The 22,148-nt window shown below is 40.0% G+C and overlaps 1 protein-coding gene across 2 annotated transcripts in view; it reads right to left on the bottom strand.

Moving 5' to 3' along the window:
* Positions 1 to 584: 584 nt before the first annotated feature.
* The window catches only part of SPTLC2 (serine palmitoyltransferase long chain base subunit 2), a 76,334-nt gene continuing 54,770 nt past the window's right edge, over positions 585 to 22,148 (bottom strand). Inside the window, exons 10-13 of one of the 2 annotated variants that reach the window (XR_012580723.1) lie at positions 12,700 to 12,835; positions 10,565 to 10,694; positions 4,649 to 5,513; positions 585 to 2,292 (exon numbers count right to left, since the gene is read on the bottom strand). Coding sequence is in view for 1 of the 2 variants with exons in the window: in XM_005479757.4 (XP_005479814.2) it covers positions 5,394 to 5,513; positions 10,565 to 10,694; positions 12,700 to 12,835 (386 nt within the window). In the remaining variant the exon portion in view is untranslated. Of the gene's footprint in view, positions 5,514 to 10,564; positions 10,695 to 12,699; positions 12,836 to 22,148 lie in introns of both variants that reach the window. The other variant, XM_005479757.4, reaches the window with a different exon arrangement.

Genomic DNA, 22,148 nt, shown 5'->3' with positions numbered 1-22,148 from the left:
AAAAAAAAAAAGAATGTTTACAAAGGTCAGATGGCTTGGTGCATGTCTCACCTCACTGGGGGTATTTCTGGAATGGCACCAAGCCTTGGAATATTCACTTGAGACCTGTTCACCTACTGCTGAGGAAATGAATTTGCTAGCTGCCACTGGTTCTGAAGTCCCTGACTGTCTCAGTAGGTCTCTCACTTTGAGCAGCCCAGGAACAAGTTCCTGATGGGAGCACACAGAACTATGTAAGCTGCACAGGAACATCAGTGCAGAGAACTGCACTGCTTTGGCTCCCATGTACAGACATCCCCTTAAACAGCTGCTAGCCAGGATCACACACAAACTGAGTTTTGAACCCCTCCCTCCCGAGAAAACAGCAGTACACACTGCTTAACTAAGAGCACCGAGTATTCTTCCGTGGGGTAAAATCCACTGCACTCTTCAAGGTCAGGCTTAATTTTAATTCTTCATACCAAGAATCACAGTTTAAGGCCTTCAACACACACCACAGTCATCATCTGCTTCACCCAGCCCCATTTGGGGATATAAGCACAACAGCTCCAATGTCTGCAACAAATGCTTCTTTTTTCAGTGAAAGGTAAAGCACAATACTTCACACAAACACTTGATGTTTGTGCTCTAATATTACGTTTGAATCCTTGAACAGGTGAACAACTGCAAGGCTGGGAATGTTTACAGGAATACAAAGCCATCAGAATGGCATTGGAGATTTTTTCTTCTTTTAAAACCATGTTCAGGTTACGCAGGTCAAATGACTTGCTTTTCCCAAATAGTGGTCCAGTGCCACCTGGGTGTCAGGTCCAGCACCAAAGCCACCAATGCACCTGCCAGGGGGTCATACAAAGCACTCCTGAACAGCTCTGCACTTCACTACTGCTAAAATAGAACAGACTGCAGGTGCCTCAAATCTCCATGCAGAAGGTGCCATCCACACAGATCCCAGCATGCTTGACACTTTCATAGGCTGAATATAAAGTGTAAAAATAATATATTTAAACTGCATACATTCTGACTGAGCATAGGATATTGGGATATATTTCCACAAGTTTCCTTCTCTGTGATGCAGCAAGGGGGCTCATGCATAGTGCTCCAGATCCAGGGCTGCAAGGTGTTCTCTGAGATGAAATGAAGAGTCATGTTCATGCTTTCTTCCCACCTCTCCTATGACCTCCCTGAATGGATAACATGGCTTCTGAACAAGCAAACAGCTGTAGGTCAATGCTTTTCAGAGGAAAATGAATCAAAATTTGCACAGAAGGAGAAGAAGTACTTACTTGGTGTGGAAAAGTTTTAGAGAAGTGTCCATTCAGGCACTGAAAACTGCACTCCTGATTTAGGGATACTTGTTCAAGTACACATGAAAGATCCCTGTACAGCTGAAAATAAGCAATGATTGGCTATCCCTTTTCTCCATCTCTGCAGTATCAGTCCTTCATCCACACAGCACAGAATTGCTGATTTTATGGGCACATTTCCCTTGCCTACTCTTTGTGAAGGTGCAGCTCTGATAGTGAGTATCACATCTGCACTCTTAGAGGAAATAGCAAGAGGAGGATGGGTAATGCAATCCCTTCAGATGTTTGGTCAACTCGCTCCTGAGTCTTTGCCTAAAGCAGAAGCATACTGCTACACCCATAACTCAAGAACCAGAACTGTTCATTAAGGATGCTACTTAGAAGGGAAAAGATAGAGCAACTAGAGAGTTAAATAAACCATATATATACTATACAAAAATTTGTGTCGTGTAAAAAACAAAAGTGAAGGCCCTGAATATTCTGAGACACAAAAAAATGGTTTCTTAACTCTGCCTAAGAACTAAAGGAAAACTATGAATCAGGTTCCTTAAGACAAAGATCTACTTGGGAAAGCCAGTTTCTAACAAGAAGCAGATCTCCTACTCTTTGCTGATGCTCGGTAATACGAGCTTCTCAATTTTCTTACGAGTGAAAGAATATGGCCATTAGCCTTAAAAACAGTAATGGTTCTAAACTCTTCACTCTGCTGAAGAGAGGCAAAAACTTGCTTGCTTAGTTCTTCTGAGAGGTACTGGGAAGGTAACTATTGTATATTTATGAGTAAGTTTAGTCAATATACAGTACTGAGCAAAATCCTTTGTTCAAAAGCAGCCTTCATTTTCTTTTCAATTTTGCATCTCTTAAGAAATACCAGGAGTCATTTTCAATTAGAATGTCTCTGAAAAGTTGGCAGGGACTGAAGTTTTATTTCTTAAGCAGCTTTTCTTCCTTTGTGATCTCTCAAGATTGGTTCTTTCATTCATTTCTACTGCCAGGAGAAAAAGGAGACAGATTTCTGGTCAGTACATAAATATCAAAGCAGCAATCCATCCTACACATACTGCGACAGCATACATGCTGTAGGTTTGCCTAACACAAACCCTTATTGGAGCTTTTTCAGTAGATGCAAAAAGGTTTTCTTGGTTTCAAGCTCAGTGAATTACTGAATTAAAAGTGTGAAATCTTGGGCTTAACTCCTACTTTTTCAGAAGCAGTTTCAAGAGGTTTCATAGTTTTTACCAAACTTTGGCAAAACAGCTTCTCTTGAACAAAAGGCCTCAGAGAGGGGTTAGGGGGGTTTGCTTTCCAAAAAGGATATGGCAAGGCTGAAATGTAACCAAGTACTTTGCAAATGCTAACTGCCAGAATTATTTCTGAAGTGCCTTTGCAACTCAAAATTCAAAGTTATATGCAGACAGCGTGACACAGCAGACAGATACTAAAAGGCAGAAGCTTGAACATAATTTCCTCAACAAAGTGCAACTAGAAACCAAATGGACACTAGTAATTTTTGAACACTATTTCAGAAGTATTACACAGGATTTATCTATATTGTGAAGATTTTTCCAGATACTTTTCTCCCTTCCAAAGAAAAGCTGCTCTAAAACTGATTCCCAGAGACAAGGCTGAGATTCAACACTTGTAGAATCTATGATAACCCACTTCTAAATTAATACATCCCAGTTTCTAAACTGAGTCGGCTACGCAGCAGACAAACAAACTGTGCATTTGTGAATGCTTAAAACCAGCTACCTACTGATCCAAGCCTTTAAACTGATCAGTTTGTCTGCTCTTAAACTATTTCATGATCAAGTTAATAGGATCAGGGCTCATGTCAGGGCTACCTGTACTAACTAACCTCCTCTTGTTCCCTAGTACAATCCACAGAGAAAAAAAAAAAAATCAGTAAAGCTTCTTGAAGTCAGAAAGCAGGTAATCTGCTGGAATGTTAGAGCTAGTCCTGGGCAGAACATGGGTGAGAAAGTAAGCTCAGCTAACTGCTGTTTATTAACTCTGCCTGAACACATGAGACTATTTCATAGCTGTCCAAGCTGCATATACAGACTTCTCAGATTCTGCACTCACTCAGCTCCAGAAGAAGAGCCAACCAACATTAATGGACTAAGACAGAAACAGTTAACTGGACCTATTTTCAAACAGTTAATTTCAGTTCTTCTCATATAATCAAATTTCTGAAATTCAATGGTAAAAAAATGAACCAGTGTTTTGGAGTTCTATTACATTAAAATGTAACAAGATCTATAAATGCATGAAGTTAGATAGTCTATAAAATAGAAACCAATTCTCCTTTAACTCACCACATGTATTTGCAGAAACTGCTTGGTTCTAGTGGCCAAAACACTCCCTCCCTGTTAGTTGCAGAGTGAACATTAAAGAACTAAAAGAATTTTTTTTTCAGCACCACACAAAGAGCTTTGAGTTGCTCTCTGCTTTAGCATTATGATGATCAGTCTGTTTCTAAAACCCTAGTAACCTGCAAAAAGTATTTTGCCAACCCAAACTGAAGAGCTGGCCCAACCCAACTGACACAATGTTAACATTTTACTATATTTGCCGAAATCATGTATGTCTAAATATAAAATACAGAAACAAACTATACTGCAATTGACTCATTTAAAACTTTTGGTACCTTTTTGTTGATCCATTCTGTTCACTGAAAGAATTCAAGATGTAAAGACTAAGTAGCAGACCAGTTTTAAGGTGTGTTAGAGCAAAGGCAACTATTTCAAACAGAGGGACAGTATGAAACTTGCAAATAAAGACTCCAAACAGCAACTGGCTCAGAGAACACTCATTTGAGCAGTGTTGATCAGAAAGTAACAGAAGTACAAAAGAATAAAGATATCAAACTAAATGCAATTGCGAGGACATTCTCTCTCTTCAGGGAAGACCTACAGATATGCAGCAGCTGCCAATGGGGACTTTGCTGGCCAGCCAAAATGTAATGTATGACTGCAAGATTCAAGCTATCCATATGCCTAACAGGGCCAGTGAAGAACACCTCACAGATGACAAGAAACAGAGAGCTAGCACAGCAAAGGGCAGCAGTCTTTCACAATCTGCATGAAATAGATGGTTCTCCTAATCATCACCCCTTGTATGGGGCTTCATGTTAAGACTAACCATGAGACTTGCTCTAGTTTGTTTAACCCCAAAGGCTCCCTTCTAGGGTTTAGTGACTTGTTCATGACTTTATGATAATTCCAAAGCAAGAGAAACTAACCTGAAGATGAGAAAGCAACACATATACAACCCATATTTTTTCTTTTTTTTAAACAGAAGTATTAAAAACAAACCAAAACAAACCCCTCTCCATCACTTACCCTCTATCAAAAGGACAATTAGTGTCAAAACCAGGATACAATCTGGTATCCATACTGGGAAGGAAAAGAGGCTACAGTTCCAGAAGTTCTTCTGCCTGTGGTTTACAAAACTAAATAATGTTTGGGAACAATGGTCCTGTCAGCGACATGTCAACAATACATTTATTTTAAAAAGGCTAAATTCAAGTTTTAAACATAAGTAACTGCAAATGAAAAAAAAACCAACTTTGGTTGATTATCCATCTTGTTAAATATGTCAAAGTTAGCAATCAACAGTTTCTCTGGGAAGTCTCCAGAAACAGACAGGTCAGCTCATTCCTAATTGGGAAGATCAGACACCTAGCAGTGACACTGAAAATGCTGCCATGCCAGCGTCACACATGCTCACAACATCTCAGCCAGCATTTGGGAGGCTAATGGTGCATACAAAGTCTGAACTAATCAGCCACAGCCAACTTAGGTTGCTGTGAACTCATTGAGACAAATAAATAAAAAAAAAGCAACAAGAAAAAAATAAAGCCAAGCACCTCTAGGGCCAGACCCTGAAGACACAGAAATCAAAGATTTTTTTTCTCCTCTCCCTATTTACAAAATGCCATTTAGAGCTGATGTGGCCACTTCAGTATTGTGAGGAAATGTCTCTTATACTAAGCAGTCATAAGTGTGTTGTTCACAGATGCTGTGGCCTGTGTGCCACGGAGTGTCCCCTGGGTGTGTCCCTCCCTCTGAGGCACATGGAGGGAGCTCAGTCTTCTGTTTCTTCATATGTGGTCTCGTCAAACGGCCGGTCCAAGAGCGGTACCAAACGGCGACGGGAATATTTCAGTTGCAAAAGGTCCCCAACTTCATTGATTTCTTTTAAAGCCTGACAAAGAGATCACAGTAGATCAGCAGAGGAGACAGATGCAAGTTATCCACACGTGTTCCTTTATGCATGCCTGCAGACTACTCTGACAGCCATTTTACTTGAGATGTTACTCTGCTAGAAGCTGGTACCTTCAGAAGTGCATAGGATTTTTTTTTTTCATTTTAGAATTTGGAAATTTTGAGACCACATGAACAGCACTGGGTCACTTAACTGAGAGTGCCTGTGTATCCACCTGACTAGTCCAGCTCCAGAACAGGATTATAATATCCAGCAAACCCCATGACTACTCATAGATAGAAAAACAGAATAATGTTCTTCCCTTCCTGGAGGTAATGAAGCTAAAATAGAAAAAAAATGTACATTTTGTTTGAGGTTTGACTCCTCCTTGTGATTCATTCAATTTGAAACCAAAGCTGATCTGTATTTTTTAAATTGCAAAACAGCAAAGACAAACTATAATAGTGAGCTAACAAGTTCTGTAGATGCATTTGTTACATCTACATTTGGTTAATTTGCATTGTCCACATACAACTACAGATGAAAGCCGTGTGTCATAAACAACATGGCACAGCAGATTTTTGCCAGACAATCCAAGGAAAGAAAAATAAATGGGCAGGACCCTAAGCATTTTCTCCTTGGAAAGCAAGTCCCATTGAGGTTGCCACAAATCCTGCATTCAAGAAACTGATGGCACAGAACATTCTACTGAATTAGCACAGCCTTTCACCATTTTGACCTGAACTCAAATATTATGAAGTTTACCAGAGATCAAACATCTGCTTGCGTAAGAAATGAGGGAAGTCCCAACTCAGTTAATCATATTCCATTATGTTGCAATCTCTGATAAGACATCTGTCCACACACAATAGGGTCTGTTAAAAGCCAAATCCTAAACTTCATTTCTCCACAGAACACTCCTAGAGCAAACTACAAAATATATCAGTTGCTGCAGACAAATCTGTGATAGCATGTGATGCTAGTTATTTTATATAGGCAAGTGACAAAAATTAATTCAGAAGATCACTTTCAAGTCCAATATGATTTTTTTTTTAATTCAAAGGTTGGCATTCTTTGCTGCCTTGAATTGTAAATTTATTGAGATAGGTACATTCAGCATTGCTTCAGAATGTCACTAATTCAACACTGATGCTCCAATCTGCATCAAATGCTTGTCTCTTGAGGACAGTTGGAAGATGGGGGTTAATAGCTCTACATGTTTTTTCTTCCTAGATGGATAGTTCAAGTCTTTGTTTCTTTAAACAATGGCCCTTCATGCTTGTTATATCTGGCAGCAAAAACCTCTGCACTCTAAAATCTGGGGGAACGACAAACCCAGAAGTTGGACCTCAGTAAAAACAAAACAAAACAAAACAAAGTGTGGGCACAGTCTGCCAGAGCCTTAAGTAAAGATCCCATATGGAAGCAATTTAAAGCTGAATTTCTGTTGAAAGAGTATGTTAACTGTTATTCTTGAATGCAGATTTAGGATTTTATTAATTTAAAACAAAAAGGACCATGTGACTAGCAAAGACTACAAAGGAAATGGCATTGGTGTACTCTGACTTTAGGAGAGTGTAATATATTTTTCATCACTGAAAAGAAAGCACAGCCCACAGCGATGCAGGTTATGAGGGACTCCACTCTGATCCTAAGCCAAATATTTTTAGGCAAGGAAGTTTTATTTACATAAAACAGTTAAAATTTTAACTAAGTAACTGTTCCTCATTGTGTGGGTGTATTTAATAAGAACAAGGAAGCATTACAAATATTATTATTTGCAAGAGAAGTCTCTCTTCCCTATGCTTCAAACCTGGTTAAGTTTTGTTTAAAAAAATACCACAAGAGCCCTAGTTAGCATCCATGAATACACAGATGGGATACCAAGTTGTCTCCTCTGTTGGTGACTTGAAGAAGCTGTCTGCCAGCTCTCCCCAAATCCATTCATTTCAGTTCTTCCTCCTCCTGGATATTGCTGCCACAGTTAGCAAGAGGGATTAGACCTGAGGTCTGCCTTAATGATTAGCTGCCTGAAATCAATCCCTTTTCACTGCATCACAAGAAAACACTGCACAAAGTCACTGACACAAAGACTTGCTCCTTATTAACTCTTCTTGCCAATGTTCTGGCTTTTGAGCATGCAGCTATTTTGAACCATAAAGGGGGTTATGCTAACTTGGAAAAAAGCCTCCACACACTGAGCTAAATCAGGATTTCTTCATTCACTTCAAAATTCACACCTCATTTTGCTCTGGATTAATTTTCTTAGCAGACAAGCTCTAATATATTGAACTAGCATTTCCTCAATTTAGTACATTTAACACTTACAGAGGTACTCTAGCAGTGAATCTTATGTTAAGTGCACAAAATTTGAAACATTTTTTGGAAAATGCAGAAGGAATTGACAGGAAAAGAGGTTTTTAAAGCAGAATAATAAAAGTTACAGATAGATTTTGGAAGAGCGCAAATGTGGTATTTATACAGACCCTACAAAAGCAGCTTATTATGGCAAAGGCCCCAGCTAGTCACTAAAAGGGAAGACCAAGAACCTAACCAACTGTAAAATTGCACAATTGCTCAGGTAGTGCTTGCACATCAAGTTTGTACAGTTTCAGTTTTGGAAAGAGTATGCCAATTATGCAATATTATTTAGAAAGAGTATGTCAATTTGCAGCAACATTATTTCAAAGACTTCAGTTTCCTTTATTTTCCTTCCTCCCATCTCTTATCCATTCATCCCCACTCCATGCCCACCTGTCCCAGAAGTTACTGCTCCCTCATTTGTGTCAATGAACTCAGGTCTATTACCACACTCTGAGCCAAGTCTGATACTATTTATTTTATACAGGGCAAAAGGAAGCAAAGTAGAGGGTCTTCTCTGAAAAGTACTCATTCCAAACCTTTATTTGGAATAGAAACAACTAAATTGAGATATTTAAGGGAAGAGTAGCAGGACAAGTAGCTGGGAAGGAATTCCTTAAGCAGTCTGTTGTTGGAGTGTTAGAAAATCTCTCACAAGCAGAAACAGCTCAGGAGCAGCAAGTACAGCACTGCAGATACACGGCAGGGTGATACTACTCAATGACACTACACATACATTACAAAACTGCTCACACCACACACTACCTTACTATTTTTTAACAGAAATTAAATTTTAAAAGCTTGTAATTTTAGGCTGTTGACTTGTATGTAAGTTCTGTAGCAATCAAGTGTGAAAAGGCAGAGTCTTTTTTTATAAGACATTAGTAAATATCTGTTAGATATTCTATTTGCTGTTCACATATTGAAGTGTTACCACCTGATCATATTTGGACATGGGGCATGATTTCCCCTTCCTAACTCTGTGACTACTCCCACTCAACTTGTCCACAAAATGTTCAAAAATAGTTTCAAGATTTTTTTTCTCCACAATCTTCTCAAGATATAGGCAAGGCTTTTCAACCTGCAGTTTCTTACACTTTTTTGCCCTTCTTCAAGAAGAAGGTGACATTGGCTGTCTTCCAGTTCTCAGGAGCCTCCCCCAGTCACCATGAACTCTTTCTCCAAAGATGGTAATCAAGAGTGGCTTTGCAGTGACAGCCAACTCCCTCAACACTTGTGGATGTAGCTCATCAGGTCCCATGGACTGGTGCATGTTGATTTTGTTTAAATGTTCCCTTATTGGAGCCTCCTTCACACCAAAGGTAAGTCTTTACTGCTCCATACTTTTCCACTAATCTCATGGTGTCAGGATTCCTAAGTCTCACCAGCAGACTGAGACAACAAAGGCACTGATTACCCTTGCCTCTTGCATGCATTTCTCACCTGATTTTCCTGTGCCATTCAGCAGTAGTCCTCCACATTTTCTCTACTCTTTCTCTTGCTACTATTGCCCCATAAAAGCTCTGCCTGCTGCATTTTTATGTCCTTTGACAGACTGACTTCCAGGTGAGCTTTGGTTTTCCTGACCCCATCCCTGGTCACCTGTCTGTGCCTGCATCTCTTACACACTTTCATTATATATTTTTGTTGGTTTGTTCATCCATGCAGGCTTCCCACCACATTTCCTCTCCTTTAAATCAGGACAGATCATTCTTCAGGGAAGGAGTGGGGAGGAAAAATCAATTAACTGTCCTGGACACCTCTGCTCTTTGAGACTGTGTCCTATGGGATTCTTTCAAGTAGGTCTCTGAACAGGATAGAGTCTACTCTCATGAAGTCCAAATTCATGACTACTTTATATTCGGAGTCACAGACCCTAAAAGTGGGGGGAAAAGTGCAATGCAGAACTTTGGCAGTGTCTAAGACAGCCTATGTACATATGTCCATGAAAAAAGGTTATTCAGAAGACTCAAAATTGAATGTAGCTACCACAGCAAGACATACTTAGAACAGTGAGACAGATTCATATAATCCTCGTTCAACTCTGTTAGTCAGAGAGTAACCACCATCCTTACTTTTTGAAGGCAGCATCTCCCACCTGTGATGCAGGCCTCCTTCGAGGGGACCTCCATTCCCCCTGCAAGTGCCAGTAAGGGTAAATAAGGCACTGCATGTGGTACAGACTCACTAGGGCAGGGACATTTAAGATACAGTGCTCTGAAGCCTTAAACAAGAACAGGAATAGTAATCTCTGGAATAAAAATTCTCACTAGTAATCATGTGCTTCCTTTTGAGAGGAATATAAATGTTTTGGAGATTCTCAGGCCTTTTTATTTTTTTTTTCCTTACCATTAACATCTAGGGTCAGAAGATGCAAAATGTTTCCTTTTAACCAGTTCAATGCAAGATATAGCCTTTAAAGAGAGTAAAAAGCATTGTCTCACAGGAATGAGACTGTCTCCTTTTAAAATAGGACAAGAAAAGTCCTGAGATTTACTCTAAACAGGCATTCCACACTGCTAAAGCAAGGAAAGAGATGGAGTCATTGCCAGCTGTATTGCAAAGGGCTTTGAAGGTCAGGTTCAACCATGCTGTGTACCAAACATTGAACGAGTGCACAAAACCCAGACAATTGTTGTATCTGTTTATTAGCAGGCACGAGCAGAAGGAAGACAAGATGAGACACTTACTGTATCAAGCATCTCTTTGGTATGAGCTGCAGACAAACAGAACCTGGCTCTGGACTCGATGATGGGGGTGGCAGGGAAGCCCACAACCACAACACCGATGTTCCGCTTCAGCATCTCACGGCCAAACGCGCTGCCGGGGGAAGGAGACAGTCACAGTCATTCCAGGGCCGGCAAAGCAGGAGCTGAAGGGCTCGGTATGGGAACCCACAGAGGCCTCTGCTGCAGCAAGGCTGTCACACCACGGCTTGGAGCTTCCAGTGCTTTCTTTTTAGAGGCAGAAAGGCCTGCTCACAAAAGCCTTTTTTAAATTCAATCCCAAGGTGGTCCTTCTCAAAAGGTTTCAGTGTATTAAGTTCTAACAAAGATGAAAGATTGTATGTGGCAGAGACTGGTCTTTTAGCAGGCTGTTTCTAAATGGATTTGTAACCTAAGCTTGGAAATCTTTCCAAAAGTTAAGAGTGATTTTGGCTCAGAAGTTTGACTATACAAGGAACCCCTCATGCTGCAATGCCCCAAAGCGGATGTTTCTGCAATTTCAAGATATTTTGTTTTCATGAATTTAATTTTATTAAAGTACATTACTGCATCACAGAATGCACCACTTTATAAGTATCACGGGAACCAGTGAATTACCACAGTAAATTGAGATAACCTATTATTTTTAAGGAAGGTGCAAAAATATCATGCAACTGTCACTCACTATCTTCAACAAAACAAATTCTTAAGGAGACTAAAGAAAGTAGTGGCTGTGACTCATTCAATGAGAGGGACAAAGACCTCCATCGGATCTGCAATGGCAGTACAGTTGGGGGTGTTTCTACAGGCCACAGGAAATGATTAATCCTTTTTAACAGACCTCGTTGTGAGAAGTAGCAATGAACTTAAGAGGTTTATAAGAACATATAAAATAACATTCTTTTACTAGGTCTTTATATTTTCTGCCACAACTGTTTTCCTTACAAATAGGTGCATCCTGATACACTTCATTTTGAATCCATTTATTACTCTCAAACTATTTTTAAAACAGGCTACAAGGGACAAAGAAAAGATCAAGTAAATCCAATGCAGATCCTAAGGGCCAACTCTCATCAGAGTTCTCTGCTCTTGCTAATTTTAAGTAAGACACTGGCCCAACTCCTCAGCTAATAAGTATTTCCATGAACACTTCCAAGGAAAAGATTTTATTGACCGGTAGAGAAACTGGGCAGTGGAAAAAGCAGCCTCTGTGTGCTGGACATGTAGTCTGCAGCACCCGTAAAGGTAACAGGCCTTTTAAAACTCTGTTACACTGAGAAGGATGGAGAACAAGGGTATCTAGCTTCACAAAAAGTGCCAGACTGAAATCTGAGCTAGTCAAGTACCAGAGATATTGAGTACAGCATAAAATGAAATTATGTTTTCCAAATTTGAAAGTGTTGATGGAGCACTGCGTTATACAAACCCTGAAAAGTAGCGATCAAAGCTAAGCTGTCCTTGAAATCAGGTTTTTGTTTATTTTGAAAATTTTTTCTATATATACTTTATGTATCCTCCTTGAAGAATTGTAGCCTTAATTATCCACACAGCATCCCACAAATCTGCAAGAATTTATAAACCTAAGTGCAACAGTTGTTTTAGTATTTACAATACCAATGCCTGAATGATTATATCTAGACCTCTTAAAACCTAGGAATTTATCACATACATGTTGCTGTGTCCCATTATGTTCCATTCCCACTGTTTTTCTTTTTCTAATTTTCAAAGCTCATCAATGAAAATGTTGGCTTCTGATCCTGAGAACCTAGCGGAAAGACTTCCTCCAATTACTTTTAATTTCCATTCAATTTCAGCTTCTCTTTAGTGTATTTATACACTTTATATATAAATATAATGGAAACACACAACCCAACCTTTAAAATGTGACACATAGAGGCAAAATTGCTTCCCTGAAGTGCTTTCTTGATGCTCCCCAAGCTACAAGCCTCAATTTTCTCAAGATCACTTAGAGAAGTTTCCATATTTTACAGGATTCAGTAATGATCATAAGAGCAAAAATCAAACAATTTTTTTCTTATATTTAGAAAACTCTTCATACATATTCTTATACCAACCGAGCTTTAAAGAAGATGGCTAAGAAGTTATGCAGTCAAACGTACCCAATTTTTGCTGGCATGTACAGCATCAGAGGCACAACAGGGGAATCTTCATTTCCATAGATGATAAAGCCCATCTCTTTCAGTCGTCTCCTGAAATATCTCGTGTTCTCTGCTAGCTGCTGCACACGTGCTCTCCCTAGAAAAGAATTGAAGGTCACACTGAACTCAGTTGCCAAAAGTCACATCCATGACTGCAACACAAGACCTCAAACTAAAGTACAAGACATTAATGTCCTGCTTGTGCTTATGGAAGTGTTAAAAATAAATGCAAATTGGGATTTGTACTTTCTTCTCTTTCATGTAACTAAGATTAATCATGCATTTTCTGACAAGTCTGAATGGACCAGGAAAGGCACAACTATCAAGTCCAAGCACTGCCTAGTTTTTTCATATCAGACTTTCTTTCAGTCAAGAGGTACCTGGCAAAAAAAGGGCAGTTACCTGCTTTTAAACAAGATTAAAAGTTTTCTTAGAATTCACTAGTAAGTGCATCTTGAAGAGTTTGCTTATACTATGAGTAATTAATGGAAAATCTATTGAATCAGCTGGTGTTGTTCACCATGTTTTATCCTGCTTGTCTGCATTATTGTAAATTACTACTTTCCTCTTTAGATCTCTTTGCTGAACTATCACGTGGCTGCTCCCTAACCTTTTTCAGTTAAAATGAGCTGGGTTTAAATTAAACCGATTACTTCTGATAATCCAGCTCACTTCAGTTAAGTGGCAGCAGCCAATTTATTATGTATTCAGCCATTTCTGTAGGGATTCTTTGATATTTGTCAAAATTAGTGGACATTAGACAGCTAGCACAATTTAAATATTTCAAATGTTCAGATATATGTATAGAACAACCTATTTATCAGTTAATTAAATTCTAGCCTAGCACACTGTGCTATGTTCCTCTATTGCCCAGAAAAAGGTTCACATCATCTCACTTAAGCAGATCATAATACATTTCTGATCAACTAATACTCTAATGCGCTTATGAGATTAAGCACTATTCCTTTAATAGTAACACTTCACTTGTCTCTGGTCCACAAAGTATATTTCTGGATAATTGATTACCCAAACACTGCCTTGCCCAGGCAGGTGATTGAAAAACTGAACCATTAAATGTACAGCATGCAGATCTGTGCCTCACAGTGAAGGTGGCTGCTAGACATTCATCGTCTTCCTTTCAAGTTGTAGATAACATAAGGTGATTAACTAACAGGAATGTCAGGTCTCAAAGAAACATCCAACACCCACACAGCTCTGCTCCAGGCCAGAACAAATGTAATTTTAAGAACCTATATAGTATATGTTGCCAAGAGTATCAGACATTCCACCCACAACCATGCAAGCAAAAGCAAAACCCCATTAAAGGCACAGCATAAGGAAAAAAGGTGAAACCTGTTAAGTTTGCAAAACTTGGCCTATCATTAGTAGGTAGAAGCTGGTATTTTTAATAGCACTGACTTCCACTTCAGACATCTCTTCTTCTCCATTAACAGTATTATTTCTTAATCTTTTCTCTCCCAGAGTTTCTCCAGAAGCTTAGCTCCTCTTCCCCAAAAAGCAGTAAGATTTCAGTAGAACACAAAGGCTTCTTGAACTTATAAAACTACATTTTTAATTTATTCACATCAGATCCTCTGCTGCAGACCCAGCTTTCTCTTATGTTTTCAGACCAATTATTTGGTCATTTTAAATAACCCAGACTGCAAAATGAAGTTTAGAAGAAGAAACAAACTCAATAAAATTAAAAGAACCAAGCTAACTGCAAGATACTAAAAATAGTGGGCCTAAAGCCACTACTTGCATTTCTAATATTGAGGCAATCAATAAATACACAAGTGTCCACAGCAAACTACGTGCAGAAAAAAAAGCTATTTTGGCATCTTCTGAGAAAGCTGCATCTGCACATCTCCTACACAGTAATGCAACAACTTCTGATGTGTCAGGTCAGTGATGTACAATTGCATCAAAATATAAATCAGATTTCATGAGTAGTAAGGTAACATACACAGCTACTGTGATCAGCCCCTCTCCCAGGACAAGGAATGCAGCTTTTGCCATACATACATCTCCTCTGTGTTCCCATAAAACATGGAGTTTACAGTGTTGAAGCTGAAGGAATTTCATCACCCGTATGGTTTTCCCCTCTACACATTCACACCCTTTTCCATGTTGTTGGAAGCCTTCCAGACTAAAGATTAAAGAGCAATCTTAATTTCTAGTTGGCAACTGCTTCACAGTCTTCCCTAAACTCCTACCAACAAAACCAGGTTATGATTCTAGATTTGTCCTTATAGATTGAAGCCTGCTTTGCGATGTAAACAAGTCTCAAGAACTAGTCTTTCACTTCTCTACAGAGATGTAATCACCTCTTAAAAGCAACTGACAGGTCTGGAAGATGTCGCTTTCTTTAGGTTTGTGGGTCTCAAAAGTCTATCAGCTTTTACTTCACCCTAGAGCCATGGAGTAATTTAATGAAATTGTTACTCATTTAAAAACTTGTGGCTACAATAATATTACCAAGAACTTGAAAATATATTCAGTGGCTTCTCTACCCAATGGCTCAGTACCCATCACGTCATTACCATCTGAAGAGAATTGTAGTTGGGGCGAAGCAAAGAACCAGGAATCAAACAAAAATTGAGCACAGGTTCTTCACCCTCTGCTTGCCTTTCTCCCTGCATTCTGTGCAAGTACTCTTCTCAGTACTTCAACTTGTTTAGCCTCCTACTCTACTATAAAATCCTACACTTGGAAGAGTGATTCCATGCTAATTGAATAGGGTTTGTTGTATTGTGCATCTACCAACATTTGCTGGTTCAGCCCCATTGGTACCCCAGGTGCAGCAGGCTGTTAACTGCTAGTACAGCTCCCCCATGTTTTCTGGTGGAAAGACAAAGACAAAACAAGCAGTGCTGGAAACAGCAGTGAGTAGGTATCATTGCTAATCCCACTCACAACCCAAACAGTGCTTGAACACTCAAACAGGACCTCTAAATTCCTTCCCAGCCCAAGCATCTCCTGAAGGTTAGAGCTTTTTCCACAACTGCTCAACTGTAGGCCTAGAAAAATTGTCAGGACTGCATAAACTCTCCAGTAACTGGAGTTTTTGGCAGTATGCAGCTGCATTTTTAAGACCACGTAAAAAAAGGCCAGATCAGACTCCACCCTGCCAACTGTTCTTGCACAGAAGTTGTGCAATGATTTTGGTAACGTCCTTTTATCTAGGAAACTGGAATGTGATGACCTTCAGCAAAGGAAGGAACGGGGGAAAAAAGGGATGATTACTGGAACTGAGTTCTTCAAAAGGTTAAAAAAATCAGAACTGTTTATCAGATCAACTTATCTCACGTCCCTCCTGGGTCCTGTAAATGGCTTAAACTAGCTTGTGACAGAACAACATTGAAATTAGAGGATAACTAATAACTTTCCTGTACTTTTATATCCTTTTGCAAATTTACTAGAGTCATATCCAGATTGCTCTTACAATTTAGTAAAACACTTCCTTGCTTGTAGTAGCCTGGTCATCATTGAGTCTCAAGTGCACATGTATCTCCTAAAGAACATGTTGCCATTGTATCAGAAGTAAAGGTCACATACCATCTAAAGAGGAAGAAACACTCTCCTGTCACAAATAAACAATGTAAGAAGTATTCTTGAAAAAATGCAGCTAGTATGCACCTTAAGAAAAAAATAAATTCCAACACCCTAGAAAGTACTCCACAATGAAAGCATATGAGATGTATATTCCTTGCAACCACTGGAAGTAAATGAGTGTCTTTGCCAGAACAGGTTCCCACAGGCTAAAACAATGACCCTGAAATTAGCTCAGATGATTAGAGCATGGCACCCGTAACACCACGGTTGGGGGACCATCCAATATCTGTATGGGCCATTCATGTAAAAGTTGGACTTCACGATCCTTGTGGGTCCCTTCCAGCTCAGGATATACAGTGGTTCTGTGAATAATTCATCACTTGTGAAGGTGTCTGCTTTAGAGGTCATAATGCTCAGAAAGGCAGAAGTTATAGTGAAAACAGGAAGCAGAGAAGGCAGAGTTACTGAATGCTTTTTTTCCATCGGTCTTCACTGACAAGGAAGGTACCTCAGGAATCTCTGACCCTGGGCTGAAGACCAGGAAGGGTAAAGGAGTATTGTAAAGATGACTCTCCCCTGGTGAAGGGGGATTGGGTTAGAAAAAAACCTAAGGAGATCTGACATCCACAAGTCCATAGGCCCTGACAGGATGCATCCACAACTGTGGAGAGAGCTGGTGGACACCACAGCAAGGCAGCTCATGATCATCTTTGAAAGGTCCTGGTGATCAGGAGAGGTACCTCAAGACTGGAAGAAAGCAAATGTCCCCCCTGGTCTTCAAAAAGGCAAGAAGGAGAGCCCAGGAAACTACCAGCTAGTCAGCCTCACCTCCATCCCAGGAAAGGTGAGGGAACACCTCATTCTGGAGACCATCTCCATCCACATGGATGACCAGAAGGTGATCAGGAATAGTCAGTATGGATTCACTAAAGGTAAATCACTTTTGACAAACTTGACTGACTTATGTGATGAATCAACTGCCTGGATGCATGTGGGGAGAGAAAGGGTATTGTCTACCTAGACTACAGCAGGACTTTTGACACCATCTCTCACAGGCAAATTCAGGAAGTGTGGAATGTATGAGTGGACAGTGAGGTGGACTGAGAACTGGCTGAACAGCAGACCCCCAGAGGGTTGTAATTGGTGGCAGAAGTTCTAGTTGGATACCTGTCACTAGTGGTGTCACCCAAGGTCCAGTACTGGGCACAGTATTGTTTAACTCATTCATTGGTGACTTGGATGGAAGGCATAAGATACCTCATCAGCAAGTTCACTGATGACATGAAAGAGTGGCCAATACCACAGAGCGCTGTGGAGCCCTTCAGAAGGACCTCAAGATGTTGGAGAAATGGCCAGAGAAGAACTGTCAGAAAGGCAAACACAGAGTTCTGCATCTGAGGAAGAATAACCCCATGAGAAGAAATTCCTTATTGTGCAGATGTCTGAACGCTGTCATGGACTGCCCAGAGAGGTTGTGGATTCTCCCTCACCGGTATCACAGAAGGAACTAGGTTGGAAAAGACCTTTGAGATTATCAAGTCCAACTTATGACCTAACACCTCCCCATCAACTAAACCATGGCACTGAGTGCCATGTCCAGTCTTATTTTGAACACATCCAGTGATGGTGACTCCACCACCTCCCTGGGCAGATGATTCCAGTGCCTAATCACTCTCCCAGTGAAGATTTTTTCCTGATGTCTATCCTGAACTTCCTCTGGCGCAGCTCAAGACTGTGTCCTTTTGTTCTGTCAGTGCTTGCTGGGAGAAGAGACCAACCCCCCCTGCCTACAACCACCCTTCAGGTACTTGTAGAGAATGACAAGGTCTTGCCTGAGCCTCCTTTTTTCTAGGCTAAACAAAGCCAGCTCCCTCAGCTGCTCCTCACAGGGCTTATGTTCCAGACCCTTCACCAGCCTTGCTGCCCTCCTCTGGATGCATTCGAGCATCTCAATATTCTTCCTAAACTGAGGAGGCCAGATATTAAGGAAATGTCTGGATACAATCCTGTGCAAAGCGTTGAAGGGTAACCCTGCTTGAGCAGGATGGTTGGACTGAATGACCCATGGTGGACCCTTCCAACCTTATCCAGTGTGTGATTCTGTTAGCACATAAGAGATATTTAAGCACATTTCTTCTTGAAGTAGAAACTGAGTTGATATTGACTATAATTATCAGCAGGATAAAAAGGGAACTGCACATTCCACCACAGTACATCTAAACTCCTGCGGCAATGGCTTTACCAATGACACATATCAACACAGAAAGTCACCTGCATTTAACCTTATTCTCTCATAAAAGCTCATGCTTAAACTAATAGTCCAGGTACTTAAGGATTCTCATACAACCCATATTTGCAAGATTATTTATTTATTATTAATAAACAACAATTGTTTATTTATTAATAAACAACAATTGTTAAGCAATTAAAAATTTTTGCAAGGCCAGGATCAACTTAGCCTTTGGAAAAAAAAGAAGACAGTTGAGCTAATGTCCATGTAACTTCTCAATTCCATGTTAAAAAAAATCATCTCTACAAAGAACCCCACATCCCTACAAAGAATTTGTGGAAGTTACTCTCTCACAAAAATTTAATATTTATAACATTTCTGTCATCTATTAAGGTTGATAAATAAACTATCATAGATGATACTGGACAGAAAAGAAAACTCAGTTCAACCAGGATGTACTTGTTTCCCTCCCCCCGCCTTGATCTCTATGCAGTAGTTGGAGAGCAATCACAAATCTCTTTTAAACAGTGCAACACTTCATCAGCATGGCTTCTTGAGAAATAAAAAACATGTTGTATTATACACAGAGAGACTGCCCTCTGACACTGAACTCAGAGGGGCAAGCCATCTTCAGACAGGCAAAACCACATACAGGCAGGATTTTATCTGCTTGTCACACAAGGGATCACTGCCTCCTGGACCTAAAACAAAGATACTGCAATATAAAGGAAGCTTTACATTTTTAATTAGTTCTTACAAAGACTTCAAGGCAAAATTCTGGGACACATCTTGAAAAATGACTCTTCATCAGTGAAACTGTAAGTTGTATGCAGAAGCTCTTGTTGGTCAACAAAAACCAGTTCACATTAGGCAGCTATGAAGTTACTTTATATTCTTTCATTAACCAATCTTGTAGATGCTCAACACTAACATTAGAGTTTTATTACTGTAGCCTTAATTTAACCCATTTACTTTGTTGTCAACATGGAAAGAGAGGCTAAACTAGGCAATTTCATGCCTTTGCCTTACGTACTGATTGAAAACTAACATATTTGTTTTTAACGATGAACTGAAAAATGTAGAATAAAAAAAAAAGGCCCTTGATACAAATAGATTGGAATTCAGTACATGCAGAATCATTCCACTTGTGATACATATTTACTGGCCCAGTTACTCAGTCTCTCAATAACAGCTCATGCTGTAACGCAATCAAACACCTTCAAGGTTCAGTTTCCATTATGAGACCAAGGAAATTAAAATATTTAATAGCAGAGATTTCTGAGAATTCTGTAAGAACTGTCAAGAGGTAGTCTGACAGTAGCACACGGCCTCTGGTAAAACTCAGTATGTGTCTAAAAAGAAATAGGTTTTGTTAACAAGATTGTCAGGAGCATATTAAAGATGTTTTAAATCACTCAAAGAAAATTATAGCAAGTTGATATCAGACCCATAAGTCACCTTTAAGATGAAAATACTCTATTAATTCTTTGTGGAAAAGTTGCTTTCAGTCTCTATTGTAACTCACTTCAAATTGTTTTTCAAGCTGGTTCCATCTTAGGAATTCTTGCCAGGTGTTGGAGGTTAGAAGCATTATATTAACTACTGATAGATGTGCCATCCTTAATTTGTGGCAGAATCATTTACCTTAGTAGAGCTTATTTAAGTCAAGGAAGGGATGTATCCAGCAATCAGTTTACCCTGCCAAATACCACTTTACTAATGTTAGCATGACCTCTGCTAACATCAGCAGCTGATGCACTTTGTTAGGAGGGCTATGAATTTTATAGGACTGCTTATCTCGCAGGTTTCTTGTCTTCTCCTCTCCTGCTAGCCACAATCCAGGGAATATAATAAAACTTTTCCCTTCTTTGTACAAATGCTTTCCCAGAACTAAACAAGTTTTGGTCTTTCTTAGAACTAGAAATAAAAATCAAGCTAACTAAAAGAAGGTATTTGGCCAACTAAATGCTTATGAGGATTATGGCAGCTCTGAGTGCATGTATACACAGAATGGGTAAGGAAGGGACCAAGGTGGGTCATTCTGTCAAACCTCCCTGCTCAAACAGGGTCAGCCCAGAGCACTTGGCACAGGATTGTATTCAGACATTTCTGTAGTATCTCCAGCGAGGGAGACACCACAACCTCTTGGGCAATCTGTTACAGTGCTCAGTCATCTGCACAATAAAGAACCTCTCCTCATATTCAGGTGGAACTTCCTGTGCACCAGTTTCTGCCCATTGCACCTTTCCTTGTTCCCTGGCTCCACCAAGAGAAGCCTGGATCCTTCCTATTGGCACCCTCTCCTCAGATACTTCTGCACATTGACAAGGTCCCCTCTCAGTTGTCTCTTCTCAAGGCTGAACAGGCCCAGCTCCTTGAGTCTTTCCTCATGAGGGAAGTGGTCCAGCCCCTTAATCGTCTTTGTTGCTCTCCACTGGACCTGTGTCAGGAGCTCCAAGTCTCTTGGCCTGAGGAGCCAGAGCTGGACACAGCACTCCAGCTGTGGCCTCACCAGGGCTGAGCAGAGGGGCAGGATCACCTGCCCTGACCTGCTGGCAATGCTCTTCCTGAGGCACCCAGGACACCACTGGCCTTCCTGGCCACAAGGAAGGGCACACTGCTGGCTCATCAGGGACAGCTTGTTGTCCACCAGCACCCCCAGGTCCTCTTCCACAGAGCTGCTGCCCAGCAGGTCAGCCCTGATGGAAAGCAGCATGCATATGGTGTGAAAGGAGATCAAAGCAGCAGATCTCAACCTACTTTTTCAGGAAATAATGCTGAAAGGCATTTTATAACCTAAGCATTAATGTTTACTGACTGTTTTGTGGAATAAAGAGTTTGTGTAAAGGGTAGGTTCTGTAGCATCAACCATTGTTCCCAAACTAAATGACCAACCTATAACCCGATTTTACAGAAATCCTGGACCCTGTAAGCTTACTACAATTTTTAGCAGACATGCATACAATTAAAAATCCTTCATCACAGAAAACAAAGAAACAAAAGAAAGAGAAGGAAATCCCAATGCACTTCAATGGCACAGAGAACAATGGGATGCCACTGTGTCTTGTTTCCCCAGACAGACCATGGCTACAATACAACCTACACAGCAAGAATATGGACCAGGCTGCAATACTCTGTGGTTGCTTTCCTGAGAGCATCAGCATCAATGACAGAGAAGATAAAGCACAATTTCATTGACATGGATAGTGCTTTTTCTGCATATACCATGTTAGCTACAGGCCAAACAAAAGAAAGTAAGATAAAATTTCAAAAAGTCTGTATTTTCAGACATTGGGAAGTGCTTAAATCAAAGTAAACTGGAAAGGAAAACTCAGTTACATATATCATTCTTTAAAAGTTTGTTTCTTCAAGTCAGAGCGATGCTATTATACAATCAAGCTTGTAAATTTTTCCACATTAAAAGCCCCTTGTTTTTGCAAAGGCTTATACTTTCATTCTGTTTATTATTCCTGCATTTCCATCTTTTGGTTGGCTGTTTCAGTGAAAGACATAATTCAGCATATTCTGTTTTGGAAACAAGCATTTTTCAAATCTCAACCAGGAATTCAATATTCTTCTGCTGATCTAACAGATTCTCCACTAAGCTTTCAGAAGCTAAGTTGCC

The sequence above is a fragment of the Zonotrichia albicollis genome, chromosome 6 (genome assembly GCF_047830755.1).
Source record: "Zonotrichia albicollis isolate bZonAlb1 chromosome 6, bZonAlb1.hap1, whole genome shotgun sequence".
Classification (NCBI taxonomy): domain Eukaryota; kingdom Metazoa; phylum Chordata; class Aves; order Passeriformes; family Passerellidae; genus Zonotrichia; species Zonotrichia albicollis.
This window is presented reverse-complemented; position numbering and strand designations above follow the sequence as displayed.